The sequence below is a fragment of the Castor canadensis genome, chromosome 15 (assembly GCF_047511655.1).
Source record: "Castor canadensis chromosome 15, mCasCan1.hap1v2, whole genome shotgun sequence".
Taxonomy (NCBI): Eukaryota; Metazoa; Chordata; class Mammalia; order Rodentia; family Castoridae; genus Castor; species Castor canadensis.
The window spans coordinates 669,929-689,993 of NC_133400.1; the positions used below are offsets into that span (position 1 = coordinate 669,929).

Sequence of the window (20,065 nt, forward strand, 5' to 3'; positions counted from 1 at the left end):
GAGTGGCCAAGGCCAGGTGAGGCTGGAGTTGGGAGGTTTTTCTACACAGCACTGGCTACACTATGAGTGGGGTCTGGTGTCAAATGAAGCAAGGGCCCTCATACAAAAGTACTTAGAATTTTGGGACAATTGTCAAAGTTGCAAAAGAAGAGATAAGCAAAGCATAACTCAAGAGGTGGAAACTATTGAGTGGGCTGTGCCCTAGGGTCACCCCCTTAGAATCTGAGCTGGGCTGGCATCAGGCTGAAGTGTCCTGAAAGACCCTCACATAGAGAGAGGGACAGGGGCTTGGAACAAATGTGCCCAGATGGTGGCTTCTTTGGGGATGGAGGGAGTCCTGAGTGGCCAGGACAGAAGGTCTGGCAGAGTCAGCTGGGGGCCCTTGTCTTTTGTTTCCAGACCTGCCTGGCTGGACCATACTGTCCCTTTCTATCCTGGGGCTTCTGGCTTCCCAGGCTGTATCAGTGCTCAGAGGCCTGTCCCCACACCTCACCCACCTGTTCAGTCACAACTAGGCTTTAAGCACTGCCCTCCTGGGTGGCTGGGCAGGGGAAGAGGAGCAAAGGAGAGAGAGGTGGGAGGTGGGGGTGGTGGTGAGGGGCATCCAGGACTGGCAAAACTCGAAGGGAAAATCACTTCTCAATTTTCTAATGGAAAGATCAGAAAGTGTTGCAAGTGCACAAAGAGACCTTCCAGAACAGATTTCCTCTGGGAGCCCTGACATTGGGGCCACAGTGTTTCTTTCCCCCTCTGCCCCTCCCCTGTCCCCCTACTAGCACCTGCACTCAAGCCCTTTCTCCTGAAGAGGGGCCAGGCAACTGCCCCCTCAAGTACATGCATGGGTCAGCAAGGCTTTCTCCTACAACTCCACCTGCTCTGTGAGCCATGGCCAGGGGCTGTCCTAGTTGCTGGAGGGTGCTGACCCTCCACCCCAGCCTGCCTCTGCTGCTACAGCCCTCCTACCCCAGGTGAGCTGGCCACACCTCCAGCAACAGCACTCCTGCCTGGTGGCCCTGTGAACCAGGATGAGGAGCACCCTGGGGTGACCACAGTAGGGCAGAGACATCACCCCAGAAAGCTACAGGTCAGTGTGGCTGGGGAGATGTGAAGACAGCATGCAGGGGTGTCCCCTCCAGGTCCCTCGCCCGTGAGTCTCCTTCCTGCCCACGCCCACCAGGTGTGGAGGTTAAAGGCAGCCATCAAACTTAGTCCTTCCTGGTTCTTCCTTAGGCCAAAGCATGGACTCTTATCTTGTACCGTCCTCACACATGGGTGTACACACGTACACACACACACACACACACACACACAGCTCACCAGTCAGTCAGGGCCTCTCTCACCATCCCCTACTCCAGCCAAAAGGATGGAGTGAGGCCCTAGACTCCCTAATAGGCATAGCCTGCCTGGTGAAGCCCTGCTCTTGGAGGCAGGGCCGTGGCACCCCTAGTGGTCAGTGCGGTACTCAGAACCCATAGTCCATCAGATAAACTTGTGCATTTTTAATTCCAATTCACCCCCGGAGGGTCTGAGGGCCACTAGTGCGGGGCTGAGGCAGGAGAATAAACCCCAGGGGGGTGGCTGAGGGCATCTCCTCTGGCCATCCAGTCCACGCTCCACGTTCCATACCCCATACTTGGTCCTCCCCTGGGAGAGTGAGGCTCCATGGCCCATATCCATGGGGCTCATCGAAGTCATCTCTGCCATGGGGCCAAGGACGTGGTCAGGTTGCCCCTCTGTGGGGGTAGGTGTCCCCAGCAGAAAGTCTCCCTCCCTGGCCAGGGGGCCACGTCCAGACAGCATGTCCTGCTCTTGACTCTGGCCTTCATGGATTCCCATACATGTCTGCCAGCCGGGCAAAACGGGGGCCCCAGTCCTGGAGGTAGTCATAGTCCTGATCTTCATCACCCAGGCTGGACAGGATGGAGCTCAGCGTTCCTGCCACAGAGCCATCCCCCTCGTAGTCATAGATGAGAGCTGTGTCATAGGGTGGGACACTGGGGTCATTGTCTGCAGCCTCCAAGCCCTGTGGAAAGGCCCCAAACAACTCAGGACCCTGCAGAAACCAGATGGCCCCACTCCACTGCTCTGGCCACAGTCAGGATGAGATCTTCCCAGGGAACCTGCACCAGAAGGGGAACTGTGGGGTGGCTCTCCTTCCTCTAGCCCTTCCCCATCAGAAAAGGAAGGAGTTGGTCCCTTGTCACAGTGGCTCCCCTTTCCACTCATGCCAGAACCCCAGGCCTCCTGCTCCACAAACAGCTAGTCACCTCTCAGAGGCATTATCTCCATCACCACCTCGTCACCTTGTGGGGACTTCCCTCCTAACGAGGGCCTGGCCTGTGCCTGCCACTCCCAAGATGGTCTGCATTTCCTGGGGGCTTTCTATTTCTCTGAGCCCACATGAGTAGGCAAAAAGTAGTGGGAGGTTCCCTTCATTGCCCTGCCATCCACTCCAGTGACTCTCCCACAATCTGCACGTCTCACATGTTGACAGCTGGGATCACTGATGAAGTGTCCAAATGACTACTATGAACGACTCAACCAGCTGTTCATAAAGCAAGCCCTGGTGGAGGCTTCTCCTCCCCTCATCGTGGTGAACTCAGGAGCACAGAACTGTGACCGCTCCTGCAAAAATGTGCTTCAGAGAGGGCAATGCTGGCCCAGCCCAAATAGCTGCCGACACCCCACTCCTACCCCATCACTAAGTTTGGAAAACACTGCAGCCTGGGCCTGCTCACCCTCAGGGGCTTCTCCAAAGCCCAGCCAGGGGTCCTGCTGGTGAGCCCACTTCCCTGACACTCTGTAGCTAAGGCCCTAGGACCTGGCTGGACACGAAACCCCGTGACTCTCTGGAAAGGTCTGGCATGCCACGCATGTGCACTTGTGTATTTGTGCATGCTTGTGTGTGCACGCGTGTACATGCACATGTGTCCACACCCTCAGAGCACCCACATCACTGATGAAGTTGGCCATGTCAGCGGGGCTGGTGGGCAGCGCTCGGTGGGGCTGGCGGCGCACGTAGCCAAAGGGGGCATCGCGGCGGAGTGACGGTGTTCCCAGGGGGAGGTTCAGGGGTGTCAGCTCTGTCGGGTGGCGCAGCTGGTTTATGTCGTAGGCATCCTGTGGACAAGTGAGCAGAGTTAAGCCGTGGGCACTGGGATCGCGGGAGGTGTGGGTCCTGCCAGAGGATGAGGAGGCGCTGTCGCTGAATGGCAGAAGGGCGATGGCCTCGGTTCCCTGGGCTCCCCCTTCCCAGGGCTCAGCATTTCTAAGCCACTGCTCTTGCATCCCCAACCCACTCCGTCCCCTCACCAGATCTTCCTCAGTAAAGTCCCCCTTAATACTTCTGCGCTCACCTGGCCCTCTGGAGGAGGCCCCTGCCCAGTCAAGCTTGCTCAGCTCACCTGATCCTCCTCCCCTCCTCCCTGCTCGTCGTAATTGAGGATGTTGTCCCGAAGGTCGTCCTGTAGCCCGTGCAGCATACTCTTGTCCCGCGTCTGCCGCCGGAACCGCTCGCGAAGCGCAGCGAGCAAGACCAGCACTGGGGACAAGGGGCGGAGCGGGTGTATGGGCGCCTGAGAGGGCAGGGACGGGGCTGACGGGATGGGCGGGGTCTGTGTTGGGGGCGGGGCCGCGCCAGGGGCAGGGGCGGTGGGAGGGGCGGGGCCTGCGTCGGGGGGCGGAGGCGGCGGGATGGGCGGGGTCTGTGTTGGGGGCGTGACCGCGTCAGGGGCGGGGGCGGTGGGGGGGCGGGGGCTGCGGCAGGGGCGGGGTCTGTGTTGGGGGCGGGGCCGCGCCAGGGGCAGGGGCGGTGGGAGGGGCGGGGGTCTGTGTTGGGGGCGTGACCGCGTCAGGGGCGGGGGCGGTGGGGGGGCGGGGGCTGCGCAGGGGCGGGGTCTGTGTTGGGGGCGGGACACTCACGCAGCAGCAGGAGGGCGCTGGACAGCACAATGACCAGCGCGCCCAGGCTAACGCCCGCGCCCCCAGCCAGCAGCGCTGCGGCCCCAGGCAGGCAGGTGCCGTCGGGTCCGCAGCGGCACACGGTCACGTTCAGCGGCTGCTCGCGCTGCTGGGGCGGCTGACCAGAGTCCCGGAGCAGCAGGCTGAGGCGGTGCAGGCCCTCGGGGATGTGGTACCGTGGCCGCAGGCGGGCGTGGCTCACTGGGGAGGACGCCGCGGTCAGCGAGGGTTCCCGGGGGCGCCCCACCCTAGCCACCCGCCGCGCCCAGACGGAGTCCCTGGGCCTTAGTCTCCCCGTCGGCCACTGGGTATGGAAAATAATCCGACCCCTCCCACCGTGGTGTCTCTTGCTCTCTGCCCACCCCCCAGGTCCCGGGGTTGGTGTGGGTCAGGGAGCGCACCGTTAATCTGGCTGAGACTCCAGTTCCGGCTGAGCTCTGGAACCCTGGGACTCAGCTGGAAGTGGAAGGGTGCCCCGTGGGGAGGCAGGTCCTCGTCTGTAGCGCCCAAGAGGAGGCCAGGCCCCTGATCAGGCTCACTGCACAGGCTGCTGGTGGGTGGCAGGGCCAACGCAGGTGCATGGTCGTTCACCTCCAGGATCTCAATAGACAGGGTGCCAGTGGCCGTGCTGGGAGGAAAAGCTGCAGGCAGGGGAGGCCCTGTCAGCTCAGTGCCCCTACCCCAGCCCATGACCCACCCACCCTTGTCAGTCCATTCTGGGAAGTGCTAGGCCCTGGGACAGAGACACCTAGCTAGAGCAGATCCAGGTCAGTGCTCCAAACTTGTCACGGGCTCCCTGCTCACCATCATCCAGAGCCAGGATGATGGCCCGGTACCACCCATCCTTGAGGAAAGGTGAGGCCGGACTCAGCACCCGCTGGGTCTGGATCCTGCCAGTGGCTCCATCCACGTGCAGCCAGTCCTCGGGGTCATAGTCCTTTGAGTAGCTGTTGGGAGGGAAGGGAGGAGTGGGATGGGTGTTCTGAGCCCACCAGAACCCTCAGAAGTAAGGCCACACACAGCCGTACACTTGCACATGTACACACATCACATAAACAATACACTCCACATGCTCTCTTTTACACACAGCTCACACATGGCTCTGACAGGGGCTGCTCTCCGCACTTTTTGTGAGCCTCTGAGGAACTATGATGAGGAGGCCGAGGCTCCAGGACCGAGGGACAGCCAGATCACAGACAATATTCAGTGCTGGGCATGCAGGAGCACTGTAGAGACAGACAGGGATACTCTCGTCCTGGCTTGGTGCTGGTGGTGAAGTTTAGACATTAATAGCCATCCCTGGCCTGCCAGGTGGACACAGTAGACATTCAGAGGTTGGCTGGGAAGACTTTAGCCATGTGCACCTGCCAGAGACCAGTCCTATCCTGTGGGATGTGGTCAATCCACTGCACGCAGCCATATGTGGGACTCAGAACCCCAGGAACCCTCACCTTCACCCTCAGAGCCCACAAGTCAGGGAATTCTCAGCAGAGATAGGGCCATTAATACCCCATGCCCTGCCCCCCGGTGCCCCAGGGAGCCCCACCTGATTCTCTGTAGTTGCTGTGTGTCTGGGTCTCGGGCAGAGAAGGTAACCACAGGGGTGCCTGGGGGGGCTCCCTCAGCTAGGCTGGTCCGCAGTGGGTTCTCCGGGAACATGGGAGCCTCGTTGGTATCTTGCACCCACACACTAATCCTGGCCTGGCCGTGCTGGGCCCGGGGGGCAGCTGCCTGAAGTGCGGCCTCATTCTGCACAGACACTCTGAGCTCATATCGCTCCTGACTCTCATAGTCCAGGGGCTGTGGGAGGGAGGGAGGCAGTCAGTTGGTCACCCGCTCAAGTGTCGAATCCCAGGTGGCACCTTTTAACCTTGACACGATGAAAGTCTTGTAGGACTAAAAGGCTCAAAGAATGATGCAAAGTAGCAAAGTGAATACCCAGCACTCAAAGTGAACTTGTTGGGTATAGTATGGTCAATTTCATGTGTCATGAGGTAGGCTCTGGTCACCAATGAGTCACACAAATACCCATCTGGTATGGCCATGCAGGTGGGTGGCAAATGTTGTCACCTGATGCGAAGCAAAAGGGTCATCCTGGCTCGTGCGGTGGCCTCCCCCATGCAGGTGAGCAATGTTCAAAGAGACTGAGTTTCCAGCTTGCCCCAAAACTGCAGTGAGCCCATTCCTTGCAATAAATCTTTTAATGCATCCACATCCAAATGTAACTATGTCTACGTGTGTGAGTACACAAGCACGTGTGTGTGTGTGTGTGTGTGTGTGTGTGTCCTTCTGGGCCTACTGCTCTGCTACAACAGGTGAGCTGCCATACTCTTTGTTGTCTGGCTACGTAGCTCGGGCAGGCCTCAAATTCATCATTCTCCTCCCGCAGCCTCCTGGGTGTGCAGCTTTGCACATAAAGAGGGAGAATGCTGTGACAAGAGAATTGTGCGGCATGCCCTCTGGCCCCAGCCCTCACCCAGGGGTGCACATGAAGCCCCAGGAGATCAGTGGACGCATCCCGGCCAGAAAGGAGCCTAGGGGAGCCCAGGTTGTGGCTGCCAGGTGTGGGGGTGTGCAGGATGGGGTCCAGCTCACCTTCACCACAGACAGCACTCCCTCATTGGTCTTGGGGTCCGTGCGGATTGCAAACTGCCCGTCAGGGTTGCCTTCCAGGATGGTGAACCTGGCCATCCAGTTCGGGGAGCCAGGCAGGTCCCTGTCTTCCACCTGGAGCCGCCCCACATCCACTCCACTGACAGCCTCCATGGCCTCCATGAAGAACTGGGGAGGGGGCCCAGCCTCAGTTACTCATGGGTTGGGGGCAGTGTGGATGGCTTCTCCCTGTCTCCCTGAGGAATGCCCTTCTTATTCTTTCCAACCTGACACTGCCGTCTGCCACTGAGTGTCCTCAGGTCTGCCTGCTCCCCAGGCTGTGGCCCCTATGTAAGCTCTACGTGCTGGTGGAGAGCAGGGCCAGCTGCTCCCTTCCAGCATGGCAAAGGCTGGGAGACTTGCTCCCTGCCCAGAACCTCTCCCCTGGGCCTCTCCCCTGACTCCTGAGGCCCTACCTGCTGGGCCCCCTAATGTAGACTCTCTGCTCTTCACACAGAGCCCTTCTTCAAGGCATGCAGCTGACCACCCTGCACAAAGCTCCCTGCTAGGAGCTTGAGGAAAGAAGGCAACCCTAAGCCAGGGCTGGTGGGGTGGGCAGGGCAGCACCTCATCCTTGGTGAATTCGGGGGCGTTGTCATTGATGTCATCCAGGGAGATGATGGCTGAGGCTGTGGCAGTGAGGCCATCACCAGACATGTCTGCCACCTGCAGGGTCAGGTTGTAAACAGCAACCACCTGGGGACAGTGTGACATAGGCTCAGGAGATATGGTGCCCAGATGGGGCAGAGGGCCAGGCTGGCTAGTCACCTTATAGACAGGGTATGGGCAGGAACAGGGTCACCTGTGGGCTCAGCCCTAAGGGGACCTGGTGGTGTTAGAATGCCCAGGTGGCTCCAAGCATCCCCTAAGCTTGGACAAGGGTCTCAGTGACATCAGCGGCCTCAGCCTCAGCCCCAATCTGTGAGTGGGTGAGAGGTCAGCTTTGGTATTGCATGTGCTGGACCTGAGGGGCACCAATGGGCATGTCCTGCTTGGGGACTGTGTTTGTGGCAGGGTCAGCATGGGAGGCTTCCCAGGTGTCTTTGGGAAGCCCAGGAGCCTGGCTGCAAGGCAGTGGCCTGGGCAGGAAAGGGCCAGAGTGACAGTGACATCAGGGAACAGGTGAAATGGGGGGAAAGTCTCTGCCCTGTGGGCAATGACCAAAAACACTGAGGCCTGGTGGTACTGCACTATGGGCCTCTCACACCAGTTGGCCTTAACCATGCCCAGCCCCACACAGCAGGTGCACTCCCTATCCATGCTCAATAGGCCCCCCAAACTGCACAGAGCCAGAGCCAAGGTGGCATTTGGCAGTGTTTGGGTGGCTTCCTAGGCCTGTGGGGAGGGGCATCTGGGGTGGCCTGGATCAGAACAGAGTAGCCAATGGTAAAAGGAACAGCCAGAAGCACCAGCATGGGGGCAACGGGATGGGGGTGGCAGGTATGGAGAGCAGACCTGGCCTGGAGCTGCCCGTGGGCTGCCTCACCTCGCGGTCCAGCCCCACTTGCACAGTGCGGATCTCTCCTGTGTGCTCATCGATGCTGAAGAACTCGGGGCTGCCCTGCTCCAGGATGGAGAACCGTAGTGCAGCGTTGTCTGTCTCGGGGTCATCTGCATCTGTAGCCTCTGCCCTGGTCACAAAGGTGCCTGGGAAGGACAGGGAGGAGTGGGGACAGTGCCTGTGAGGGCAGGAGTGCTGGGGAGCTGTGAGGGGGCAGAGGTCACCACCTCCCATATGCTGTGACCACAGATTAGGCACCAGTTCCTGCTACTGCTTGCATCACAGAGACCAACAGTGCATACCAGCCCCAGTTGGGATGCTTCTTACCACCCCTGTAGCCCATGTGGCCTGTGCAAGGTTGACCAGTGCAGGAGCCTTGCAGTCAAGTTTTAATCAAGCACTGCCTACTGTGTCCCTGTCAGCCAGAAGGCTCACAGTACCAGGTCAGAGCTGCCAGACTGCCGGCAGTTGGGTGGCCCTGAGGCCTGCTCCAAAGGGGAGACCCAGCCCCCAGGGAGCTAAAGATACAAGGGAAGGAGAAGCGGCATATAGTGAGCCCTCCAAGCTGCTACTGGGGCCTTGCAGAGCAGCGGGAAGGCACTGTTGGTCCAGGCCACAGCATGAAGTGGACAGGGTCCTGCTCAGTCTTTCACCCTTTTCTCCCTCAGAGGAGACTGGGCCTGACCTATCCACTCCTAGGTGTACGAACATTAAACTTTCAGGGTAAGTGGGAAGAACGGGCTTCCAGGCCACCCTGGGGAACGGCTCCAACCAGCAGTTTCTTTATGGTGCCTCTCAAGGTCATGACTTCCTCACCTGTGATGTCAGGTGTGGGATACACGGTGGTAAACACCAGCCACTGCCCCAGTCCTGGAAGGGTTCAGCACCTGTGCAGATGGGAGCTACAGACCAGCCAAGGCCATCTGCACACCAGACTCCTCCCCAACACAGGTGACCAGACCAGGGCTAGTAGGTGGCTCCTGAAGGACTTTCACCCCAAGTACAGGATGGGCCTGATGGAGAAGGGTAGTGCCATGTACTGGAAGACGAGGTATTTCCAGAGAGGATGGCAACTAAGAAGGCAGCCAGCCAGCCAGGATGAAGAGATGCCAAGATGCCGCGATATCCAACTGCAGGCTAAAGCCAAGAACACTGCTTTCAGCAGGCTTCCTTGTCCTACGGGTGCGGGGTGCAGCTAGCAATTCCGGGGAGCCTTCTATGTGTCTTCAAGCAAGCAGATAAGTGAACACATGGATGTAGGAGTTGGAGAAGCGGCTGCACTTGTGGCAGGAGGGGGAAGGGGACTCGAGTTGGAATCAGAGGTGGGGACTGGTAAGTTGTGATTCTAATAGGTGTGAGTTCACACGTGTGCATTCCTACATGTGCATACACACACATCTGTGTACATGTACGTACGGACATGAATGTGCTTTCCAGACGTGTCTGCTAAAGGGGGCCTGGCCAGTTTTTGCCCCCAATTGGCCAAATCTGGGACCCCATGAGCATCAAATGGCAGTGAAGAGTCACAACTCCAGCACCACACAGATGCAAATGAGTGGATCCCTGCATGCCAGGGGAGAAGGGGAGCCCAGCAGACAGCAGAAAGCCACCTGATAAGTGGAGAGGGGAATCCAAATCCACCACTGTGGTGACACTGAGCTCGTCAGGATCCTCAGTGGGTGCTGAAACCCACGGTGGAAGGTCAAGGCATTAATATAGACCTGCAGAGTCTCAACGCGTCATCCACAACGTATGCCACAATGGACAAGTTTGGCACACACCTCCGCACCAGGTGCACGGACACCTGTTCCTGGTACGTGTGCCCACATCAGGCTTTGCTGCACATTCCTGCGAGGAGGCAGGGCTCAGATTTCTTCAGATAAACCCAAACTAAGTCTTCATGACAACTGGCCTGGGTACTTCAAGACACCAGGGATGTTCATTGTTCGTATTATTTTATTTGTTACTTCGTTTGCAATACTGGGTTTTGATCTCAGGACTTCAGATTTGCTAGGCAGGTGCTCTACCACTTAAACCAACCCCACAGTCCTTTTTGCTTCTGTTACTTTTCATATAGGGTCTCGTGTTTATGTCTGGGCTGGCTTGGACTACAGTTCTTCTATTTACGTTTCCAGTGTAGCTGAGATGACAAGCATGGGCCACCACGACCAGCTTTCATTGGGGTCTCTGGAACTCCTACCTCCTGAGTAGCTAGGATTACAGGCATGGGCCACTGTGCCTTTTTATTATGTGACTGTCACATCGCTGAAGGAGGAGTAGTCACAGTGCGACCACTCAGAGTCCTCTCTATATTCTGAAAGTCTTAGGGACTTGGAATTTATATTAAAATGAGAGATGGCTTGATCATCAGCCTGTGGGAGTTCTTGTCTTGGAGATTCTTACTTATTTCAGGCTTCTTTTTCTGGGCAGTGCTGGGAGCTGAACCCAGGGAATGGTGCATGCCAGGCAATTGCTCTGCCACTGAGCCACAGCCCAGCCCTGTAATTCCTGCTTAAGGGGATCCTGGACTTCCAACTTCTGAAGCCCCTCCCCCCCTGGGTGGGTGACTTGGGGCTGAATTCCCGCCTTACCTGGGGCAGCCCCCTCCAGCACATGGCCCATGAACATCTCCTGTAGGAAGGCTGGTCGGTTGTCATTTTGATCCACAACCACGATCTCCAGGTCCGTGGGGTCCTCCAGGGTGGATCCACCCAGGTCCAGGGCAAAGGCCCTTAGCTGTCCAAACAAGAGGACATGGGCTGGTTCTGTGGCACCTCGAGCCATGCAAAAGGGACTGCAAGTGCATACTGACTCCAGCTGGAAGCAGGCAAGCACTCACGGGCAAGGCAAGTGCTTCAGGGAACATGAGCTCTACCTTTCACCATGCCCACCTCTTGCCTTGGCTTCCAGGAAACTTATAACATGTGTGCTTTCAACTGGGGTTCTTGGCCTCTCTCCCTTTCTCTGTGGTTTTGGCCGCACACATATTTTTTTGAGATAGTGTCTCCTTATGTAGCCCAGGTTGACCTCAAACTCTCAATCCCCTGCCTCAACCTCATGAGTTCTGGGATTCCAGGTATGCACCACCACACCGGGCTCATGTGGCATTTTGATCTGCTTCTTATCCTTTTGGAGAAAAACATGATGTAGTTCTCAGGTTTAGAATCCTAAACCTGAGCTTAGTGGATCCTGGATGCAATCCCAGACACTTGGGAGGCAGAAGCAGGAGGATCTTGAGTTGGAGGGCAGCCTGGGCAAAGTTATCAAGAATTTATCTCAAAAATGAAACATAAACAAAAACTGTCTGGGGACCTAGCTCAAGGGCTAGAGTGCTTGCTTAGCATGTCCAAGGCCCTGAGTTCAATCCCCAGTGTCAAAGGAAAAATATCCCTAACGACTGTCTATGTAAAGGTAGCCATAGCAGGTCCTTAAAGTCTGGAGGAAGATTGAGGGCGTATAAAGAAACTTTGCTTCCTGAAAAGGCAGAGGCAGGAAGCTGCCTTGCCCCAGGTTGGGGACAACATGGCACCTTGCAGGATCCAGGCTGGGGTGACCTGTTTGCAGGGAACTCAGATGGGGTCCTGGCCTTACCTCCCGACCCTGTGCCCACCTCAAGGTGGCTCCTTATCTCCTTGTGAAATCTTAGTATTCCCAGGGGAACCCTGCCTGGCCAATCTCACCTCCAAGACCAGCCCCTGCTGCTGGGCTGGACACTACCATGGAATTCCACGTAACTTGCCTACCCCACCGAACAGACCAGGGATCAGTGGAGAGTTGGCTGTGAGCCATGCTCTGCCCTCCTGAAGGCCACCTGCTCCTGCCATCAGACCCCACCCCTCCTCCAGAGCCTGTTAAATGAGAAATTAATCTTGGTGTCCTCAGCTGCAGCTCCTATGCCTCTAGTCCATTCCCAAGCCTGGGCAGGAGGGAGGGGGACCTGGGCAGGAGGGAGGGGGTACCTGGGCAGGAGGGGGCAGAGACCAGAAGGACAAACTCACCCTGAAGCGGTCCGTCTTCTCACGGTCCAGCATCTTGTTGAGGAACACCTTCCCTGAGAACTTGTCGATGAAAAAGACGCCTTGGGGCTCCTCATCCACGCCAGGCCCCTGGATGCTGTAGATAACACTGCCCAACTGCTGTTTGTCTGACTTGATCTGTGGGGCAGGGGGGAGCCGGGTGAGGGCTGCAGAGGGCCCCTCCCCAGCTGGGAGAGTGAAGGTCCAAGCAAGGCTCCTGGGCCCAAAGAGGCCCCAATGTGTTCTGGTCCTAGGCCCAATCTCAGTCCGGCTCCCAGACATTCTGGAGCCCTGGTCTCCTGGTCCCCAGGCTACATCATGAGTGTGTGGAGAGCTGGGTGGACACTGTGCAGGTCTTAATGAACAGACCAAAAACCCCATGCGGGTCTTCGGGCCTGCGGCAGGGCCTGTCCACTGGCTGTGCAGCCCAGGGGGTGTGGGAGCCCCACTTTTGACAGTGAGAAGCCAAGAACAGCGAGGTTCATGAGTCCTGCACTCATGAACAAGGGCAGGTCCCTTGCCCTTGGCTGGGGTCTCTCAGCAGGCGAAGTCCCCCTTCTCACCCTCACCCCCTGCCCAGCCCCAATCCCAGGGGACCTTTAAGTAAAGAGGGGACATTTGGTGCAAAAACATTTGGGAAGCCACCAGAACAACTGGACCATTCTCCTCTGCCCTCCACCCTCACCTGCACCAGTGGGTAGGGGAGACGCTTGTGGTTCTCGGACACGCTGATGGGTGGGATGACCCAGGCTCTCCGCACACGGCCCAGAGCTGGTGGCTGGTGCCAGGGGTACAGGGTGCTGAGTCGCAGCTGGGGGACCCCCCAGGACAGGCCAAGACTCTGCAACAAAGACAGGCTGTAGTCACACAGAGGTCCTGGGGCAACACCATTCTCCAGGGCTGCAGGCCAGACTTCCACACCACCTGGTGGCATTGCTCTGGACAGTACAGGCCATGTGGGCCTGGTGGTCACACCTCCAAGCCCCAGGATGGCTGCCCCATGCCCATATTCTCCCCTTGCCTAGGAGCCCCAGAAACTGAGAGGTATCCATAGGATCACCAGGCCCCTGGGGGGTGTTTGTTGACTGCCTGGTGGGGAGGGACTATGAGGATGCTACACCCTACCTGATATCACCAAGGTGCCAGGTGCCCCATGTGTGCCCAGGAAGGGGATCACGTGACCATGGGGGAAGGGGAGGTGCCGATGGGGGCAATGGGACCCAGGGGGCAGCTTTTGATCCCCGGGAGATAGCATCTGTCATGGCTGGGAACCCAGTCCCTGGGACTCAGCCCCTCCAGAAACCTTGTGGGTGAAGTGTGTGATGGTCAGGTGGGCTGGGGGACACTCTACAAGGCTGCCAGATGTGAGGACTCTGGCTCACATTGAAGGTTAGGGACAGGCAAGTGGCCACCCTTGGCCTCCTTACAGTTTGAATTTTTGTGGGTGGGTCAAGGTTGACCAGGCAACAGCTGCTGTCAGAGGAGACCCAGTGAAGGGACCGCAGAGTATCCACACCTGGGCCTCATCCCTCAGCCTTGCCCTGTCTGTCCAAGGCAGCCTTGCACACAGCAAGCTGAGCATCCAGAGCCCCCCCCTGCCAGCTAGGTCCGGGGGTCTTGATTCCAAATGCTCCTAGGAGCTCCCCTCTGCTGAGGGTGGGGGGGCCATTGTGGAGGGGCCCTTCCCAGAATCTGCCCACAAGTTCTCAATGTTGTGTGGGAATGAAAGCCTAGGCCACCAGATTCCCAATCAGTCGAGGGTGACCGGGAACTAATCTGAGCCACAGTTTGTACAGTGGCACCTGCAGGCCAGCCAGGTCTTGGCTGTGGGGAGGCCCAGGGCAGGGCATGGGGGCAGGCAGACATGTCCGGCAGCCCTGGGAGTCCTGGGATGGGAGGGCAGGGCTTGCTGAGACCCACAGCTGAGAGGGAGGAGGCTGGGGACGAGACACAGCCCACCCCCAGCCTGTGCTGTTTTCCTCCCAGGACGGGAACTTCTGTGCGATTTTCACAGCTAGAATTCCTAGGACCCTTGGGACTCACTCCTCCTCCCCTCACCCAGGAGACAGGTAATGACCCTGAGAAGCCCCAGAGCCTAGGCAGTGTGGAGGCTCCGACAACAGGGGTGGAGGCATTGGACGAGGCCCACTGTGGGCTCCTGTTTGTGATCACAGATAGCCTCACCTCTCTCAGGAAACTGAGGCACAATGAACGGACCACCCAGCAAATGTGGGGGGTTGCTAGGAGAGTGTAGAGGGCAGGGCCGCCCCTAGACACAGATGCACCAGACAGCATTGCACCTGCCATTCCTCTTCCCTTGTCACAGCCCTAGACAGAGTCCCTTCCTCTCAAGCCTGCACGAGGGAGCCTGGCCCCTGACTTCCTTTCTTAGAATCGTGGCTGGGCTGGGTTATGGGGGCTTCTGGGACCTTCCACTTGGGCAGGTCCTGTGCCCAGCAGACTTGCCAGCTGTATGCTGATATACAGTTCTGCCCCGTACCCACGCCTAGGTAAGCTCCCACCATGTGAGGGTAAGGGAGGAGGTGAGTGGTCCTGGAAAGGGGCAGGAGCCCCAGGCCCACCTGGTGACCAACACCCCAGCTTCTGTCTGTGAGAGGACTGTGTGAATGGAGTATTTGAACTCAGGAGTTGTGGGGGTCAAAAGTGGACCTGGCTGAGGTCACCTCCTCCTGTGGGAACACTGGTGCTGGATCTCCATTCTAGTCATGGAGCAGGGCTGAGTGCCTGATCTCTGGACTGAGTAGACAGCCTCACCCGTTCTGGAAGTGCCAGCTTGCCACCTGGTCCCTGGCTTTCATGGAGCCCTTCCCTCCCTTTTGGCCAGGAATACAAGCTGTGGAAAGGCTGGTGGTCTTAGGAGGAGCAGGGTGCTTCAGGGTAGCTGGTAGGAGGGAGGGCCAGGCAGCCAACAGGCCACATCTCCTCCTACTGCCCGTAGGGATATCCAAGGCCTAGGGTGGGAACTGGCCCATGACACTCCACCCTCCCTGACATCAAGGGCTCCACCTAGCTCTCTGCTGTATCCTGTCCCCCACAGACAGCACACTCAGGCTCTTTGCTGGCAGAATGACAAAAGGCAGCAACAGTCAAACTGAAGCAGCCACCTGTGGGGGTGAGTGTGGGTTTCGGCCCCCTGTTGGCAGGATTCTAGTCTACCTCCTCCATGGGACCCTTCTGGCTGCAAAGCTGCCTGTGCTGACGTCCTTGGAGTCCAGAGAGCAGTGGAACCTTCCCACAGATCCGAGGCTTGAGAGGACAGGGACGGGAACTCAGGTCTGGGCAGCTCTGTCATGACAGATGGCAGTGTGGCCTTGTAGCTGCCAACGCCACCCAGCTCAGCCACTTCCAGGTCAGGGCACTCTCCTGCCAAGTGTAAACCTGCCTTGGTGGGCACAGGGGCTGTTTCTGGAGCCCCCCCGCCCCCGGCCAAGCACTGAGCTGGACCCTCTTTCTCCCTCAGCTCCCTAGGTCCTTATGGCCCTGGGAACCAGGGTGAAGTACCTCATCTCACAGCTCTGAGGGTGAGGCTCAGAAAGGCCAAGCCATCTGCCCAAAGCCACCCAGGCAGAGCTGGCGCCCACAGGGGGCAGAGTCCTAAGTTACAGGACAGAGAATTATGCGCTGTTGGAATCCGGTGCCTGCAGTGCCCACCCTGCCTTGGGCCTGACAGGGGTCGGAGGCTCTCAGGCCCTACTGACCCCATGTGGCTAAGGGAGACTGGGTCTCCACTGCCCAGGCAGATGCTTTCACCCTGTCCAGCTGCTGCCAAACCAGTCAGGCTCCCACCCCTCTGCCAGCTGCTGCGGCTGGACGCCCACGGGCTTGGCACCAGCTGTGTGCGGTTAAGGCAGAGCCTGGGAGCCCTGGGTCCTCTGCCTGTTCACAACCCAAGTTCACGAGGTCACCAGAACCACAGAGCCTTGGCAGGGCCCTTTGCCCAGATCAGAGGCCATGGTGGGTGTGGGTGGGTGCCTGCCAGGCGGCCCCAGCCAGCTTCCGGCTCTCGGGGTGTCTTTTCCCAGCTTATCCTTTGTCCTCCTGCCCCACCCCCTTCCCAGAAGACGTGGCAGGCTGGGGGGCAAGGCTAGGAGCTGCCTTTGGTAGCTCAGGACATCCGGTGCTTGGGACAAAGGCACATGGACACAGGCAGCTCACAGAACCCCCCATGTTCATGGCAGAGGGCAAGGACAAAGCACCCAGAAGGTAGATTTTGTGGGCAGATACTGCTGGACCCCTGTGCAGTCCCCCCATGCCAAGTCAGGCTAAGGGATGTAGTGAACCCTCTTTCCAAAGTAGGTACCCAATGCTAGCCCCAGCTTACCCTGTCCCTGTCTAATCACGCATCCTAAGACAACAGCCTAGAAGCCCCAGAGATGCCCCGGACAACTGGTCAGTGCCCCTCCTGGGAGCCTCAGAGTGACAAAGCTCCTGCCACTGCTCCAAGTCTGGCAGAGGTGCTGGTCACCAGGGAGGCAAAACTGACCACAAGGAGACTGAGGTCTCCTGGCTAAGAACGCCAGATGCCCACTCCCTCTTGGCACAGAGTGGACAGAGCTAGAGGTCTCTGTGGGGCTCCTGCAGGTTTCTGCTAGGGGTCCAGTGGTAGACAGGCGAGGAGAGGGGCAGGGCTTAGGTGGGGGCCTGGCTGGACATTTGCTGATGGGTACAGCTGCCTGGCCCATAGCGAGCATCCTGGTTGGACAAAGAGGAGAGGAAGATTTCTCTCATGGGCATGTTTCAGGGACAACCTTCAAAGAAGGACCTTCCTAGGTTCCACTATGTGTCCTATGGAAGCGTGTGTGAGGTTCACTTGGGAGGGGGACAGGAAGTCCATGCCCAGCTCCTCTCAAGCTTCTCATGCCTGAGTCCCTCCCCCTACACTGGAATCCACAGCCACCATTCCTGGATGACCAGCGTGCCAGGAATGGACCCAGCTGTCAGCCAGGCCCAGAGCGGCCCCACATTCCCCCTTCAGGACCACCCTGTCCAGCTGCTGCCGTCGTCAGAGAAGGGGTGAGGAGGGGGTGGACAGGCAGCTGTTCTTGCCTGTCCACCCTGCCCTGCCCGTGGCACTGCCCGTGACAGTATATACTCTTCTCACACCCTGTGCCTAAAACCACAAGCCACGTCTTTAGGCCTCAGCCACTGTTGCACAGGCCACAGGATGGAGGCCTGCTGTGCATGAGGCTTCTTCCTGGCACCCTGGCACTGCCCAGTGGGCCTTTCCTGCAAAGCCCCCAGAGGTGCTGCCAAGGTCTCGTCGCTCCTCCAGAGACCATGTGACTCCCAATGCCCAGACACAGGTGTGGGGTGGGAGGGCGACCCCGTAGGTGGGAGTCTGAAACATTCATGTGTCCCCATCTCCTCTGGTCCCCAGAAAGGTTGGGGTCCTAGGTGTAGGCCAGCCACTAGGGACAGGTGGGGGCAGGAGGTGGACAGGGGCCCATTCTGAACACACTGTGTAGCCCCTGATACCTCCATAGGCCTCAGGGGCCTCAGGTTTTAGAGGGGACCTGAGAGTGACTGCCTCATCCAAGGCCACAGAGTGGGCTGTGAATTCACGCAGCCCCCAACTGAGGACCCACTGGAGACAGCCCTGCTAGGCTGGCCAGGGGCTCACAGAGCTGCAGGAAGGAGTGACCAGAAGGCAGCCTCAGTCTCAGGACCAATGTGGATGAGAGTGGACAAAGATCTGAAAGCTGAGCTGTGGGGAGCGGGGAGGGTAGGCACACACATTTTGGTGGGTCTGGGAGACGCTGCCTTCACACTGGAGCTAATTTCAGCCACACTGCTGTGCTGCAAGCCCAAGAGGCCGGGCCCCCACCAGGGTCCCCCACCCCCACCTGACTTCTGGGCTTCCATCTGCCTGGGGGAGGGGGAATTCTGCAACAGTCCTGGTTGGGGAAGAAGGGACAGGGGAGGGGAAGAGGAATCTGGTTCTCCCCACCCCACAGCAGAGTCCATTGGGCCTATAGAAAGAGACCCCCCACACCCAAAGGAGTGGGGCCTTCCAGGAATGTCTAACAAGCACCCAGCCTTGGGGGCGCTGGCCAGGAATGCTGTCCCTTCAGGAAGTGGGCAGTGGATTCCATCCCAAGGGGTTGGGAGCATCCGGGCCCACTGAGGCTGTGGCGTCCATGCACAGGGTGCAGGAGTGTGAACTTTAGGCAGCCTAGCTGTGTTGTGCTGCTGTCTCCAAGCAGGGGTAATAAGGGGCCCCAAAGCCAGGGGTGGAGGTGTGGCTGGAGCTGTGGAGCTGGTGCCCTGAGGGCAGCTGCTGCAGGCTGGTCAGTGCCCAGTCAGCTGCCAGGGACTGAAACCTGAGTCCACCAGCCAGAGCAGCAAGGTGGGAATTCAAGTGGACTCACGAAACCATGGGTGGGTGTATCATTGCCTGGCCACCCCAGAACCATACAACAACTGAGGGTGGTAAACACGGTGCTGGCCCTTTGTGCTTACTATCGGTCACACATAAGGCTGTCCACAACATCATCTCAATCATGGTTTGATCCTGTAGCTTGGCAGGGGCCACAGAGACCATATTCTCTGCTCCCAGGCCCAGCTCAGTGCCACCCGGCAGCCTAAGACATGAGAGACCTGACCTTGTTCAGGGAGTGCCCATGTGAAGAGGCCAGGGTGCCAGGAGTTGAAAGATTTGGGACCCCAGGCCCCATCAGCCTTCAATCACTGCTGCAGAGTGTCCAGCTGGACACAAAGGCACAGCAGCTGTACTGGGCTGGGACACCACCAACATGGACTGGGTGTGTGGGCTCTCTGGGCTGAGCCTTCCCATGGGAGAGGTGGTCTTCAAAAACCTGAGTTCTGGGAGGGCAGAGCCTGCAGCCGCCCTGCTGGCCAGGAAGGATCATGGAGGGGAGGCTGACACCACCCAAGACCAACAAGGACTGTGCACTAACTCTGGCCGTGCAGGCAGTTCCCAGAGGGACCCCACTTCCCTTGTTACCGAAATCGATGGTTCCTCACAAGACTGACCATACCAGACCCTGGCAGAAGGTCCAGAAGGCTCTGCCCTGCACCTCCACAGAGAGGGGCAGAGTGCCAGGTGGCTTCTGCCTGCCCCCCCAGCTTGGCTCCCCAACCCTGGCTGATTCCACCAACTTGTGTCCAGTGGAGGCGGGTCCCCTCCCCCTGGAAGCCCATGGGCACAGGCACCTCTGTCTTACAGCGCCCCGGAGAGAGCGGCTCACCCCAGGCACCCACCCGACTGCAGCTCTCAGGTCCCCCAAAGACGGCCAGGGACAGGGGTCCCGCGAGGCACAGATGCCTTACCTGGGCGAACAGCCCGAGGGTGAGGAGCAGAGCGGCGTCCATGAGGACCGCGGCCGGGAGCGGCGAGGGCAAGTGTCCGGCTCGGCGGGACGGCGCCTCCTGCTCCAGACCCGAGGAGACCGGCTGGGCTGAGTGACAGCGCAAGTGCGCGGGCGGGCGGCCGAGGGACAGCACGTGTGCGGCGGGCGGGGGCGGGGCTGGGGACAGCACGTGTGTGGAGGGGGCGTGACGGGGGCGTGACGGGGCAGAGTGACAGCACGTGTGCGGCGGGGCCAGAGCAGGGCGGGGCGGGGGCGGGACTAAGGGGGCTGAGTGACAGCACGAGTGTGGAGGGGGCGTGACGGGGCAGAGTGACAGCACGTGTGCGGCGGGGCCAGAGCAGGGCGGGGCGTGGGCGGGACTATGTGGCTGAGTGACAGCACGAGTGTGGAGGGGGCGTTGACGGGGCAGAGTGACAGCACGTGTGCGGCGGGGCCAGAGCAGGGCGGGGCGGGGGCGGGACTATGTGGCTGAGTGACAGCACGAGTGTGGAGGGGGCGTGACGGGGGCAGAGTGACAGCACGTGTGCGGCGGGGCCAGAGCAGGGCGGGGCGGGGGCGGGACTATGGGGCTGAGTGACAGCACG

General features: G+C 59.0%; 1 protein-coding gene across 1 annotated transcript; it reads right to left on the reverse strand.

The window, feature by feature from the left end:
* Positions 1–1,497: 1,497 nt before the first annotated feature.
* Positions 1,498–19,568, reverse strand: Cdh15 (cadherin 15). Its single transcript, XM_020173531.2, has 14 exons — positions 19,441–19,568; positions 12,815–12,970; positions 12,112–12,267; positions 10,705–10,849; positions 8,099–8,259; positions 7,180–7,308; positions 6,556–6,741; positions 5,507–5,760; positions 4,765–4,907; positions 4,362–4,601; positions 3,922–4,161; positions 3,405–3,541; positions 2,953–3,120; positions 1,498–2,023 (listed from the first exon to the last, which is right to left on the reverse strand). Exons 1-14 carry the CDS (start codon positions 19,480–19,482, stop codon positions 1,823–1,825), a joined length of 2,358 nt encoding a protein of 785 aa, XP_020029120.1. The 5' UTR covers positions 19,483–19,568; the 3' UTR covers positions 1,498–1,822.
* Positions 19,569–20,065: the final 497 nt, after the last annotated feature.

Excerpts from the sequence above, each read along its gene's own strand:
- Cdh15 (XM_020173531.2), bottom strand. The coding sequence starts at position 19,482 with ATGGACGCCGCTCTGCTCCTCACCCTCGGGCTGTTCGCCCAG. Across the intron at positions 10,850-12,111 it reads AGAAGACGGACCGCTTCAGG|CTAAGGGCCTTTGCCCTGGA; the intron begins GTGAGTTTGTCC and ends TTGTTTGGACAG. Across the intron at positions 4,162-4,361 it reads GAGTCTCAGCCAGATTAACG|TGAGCCACGCCCGCCTGCGG; the intron begins GTGCGCTCCCTG and ends CGTCCTCCCCAG.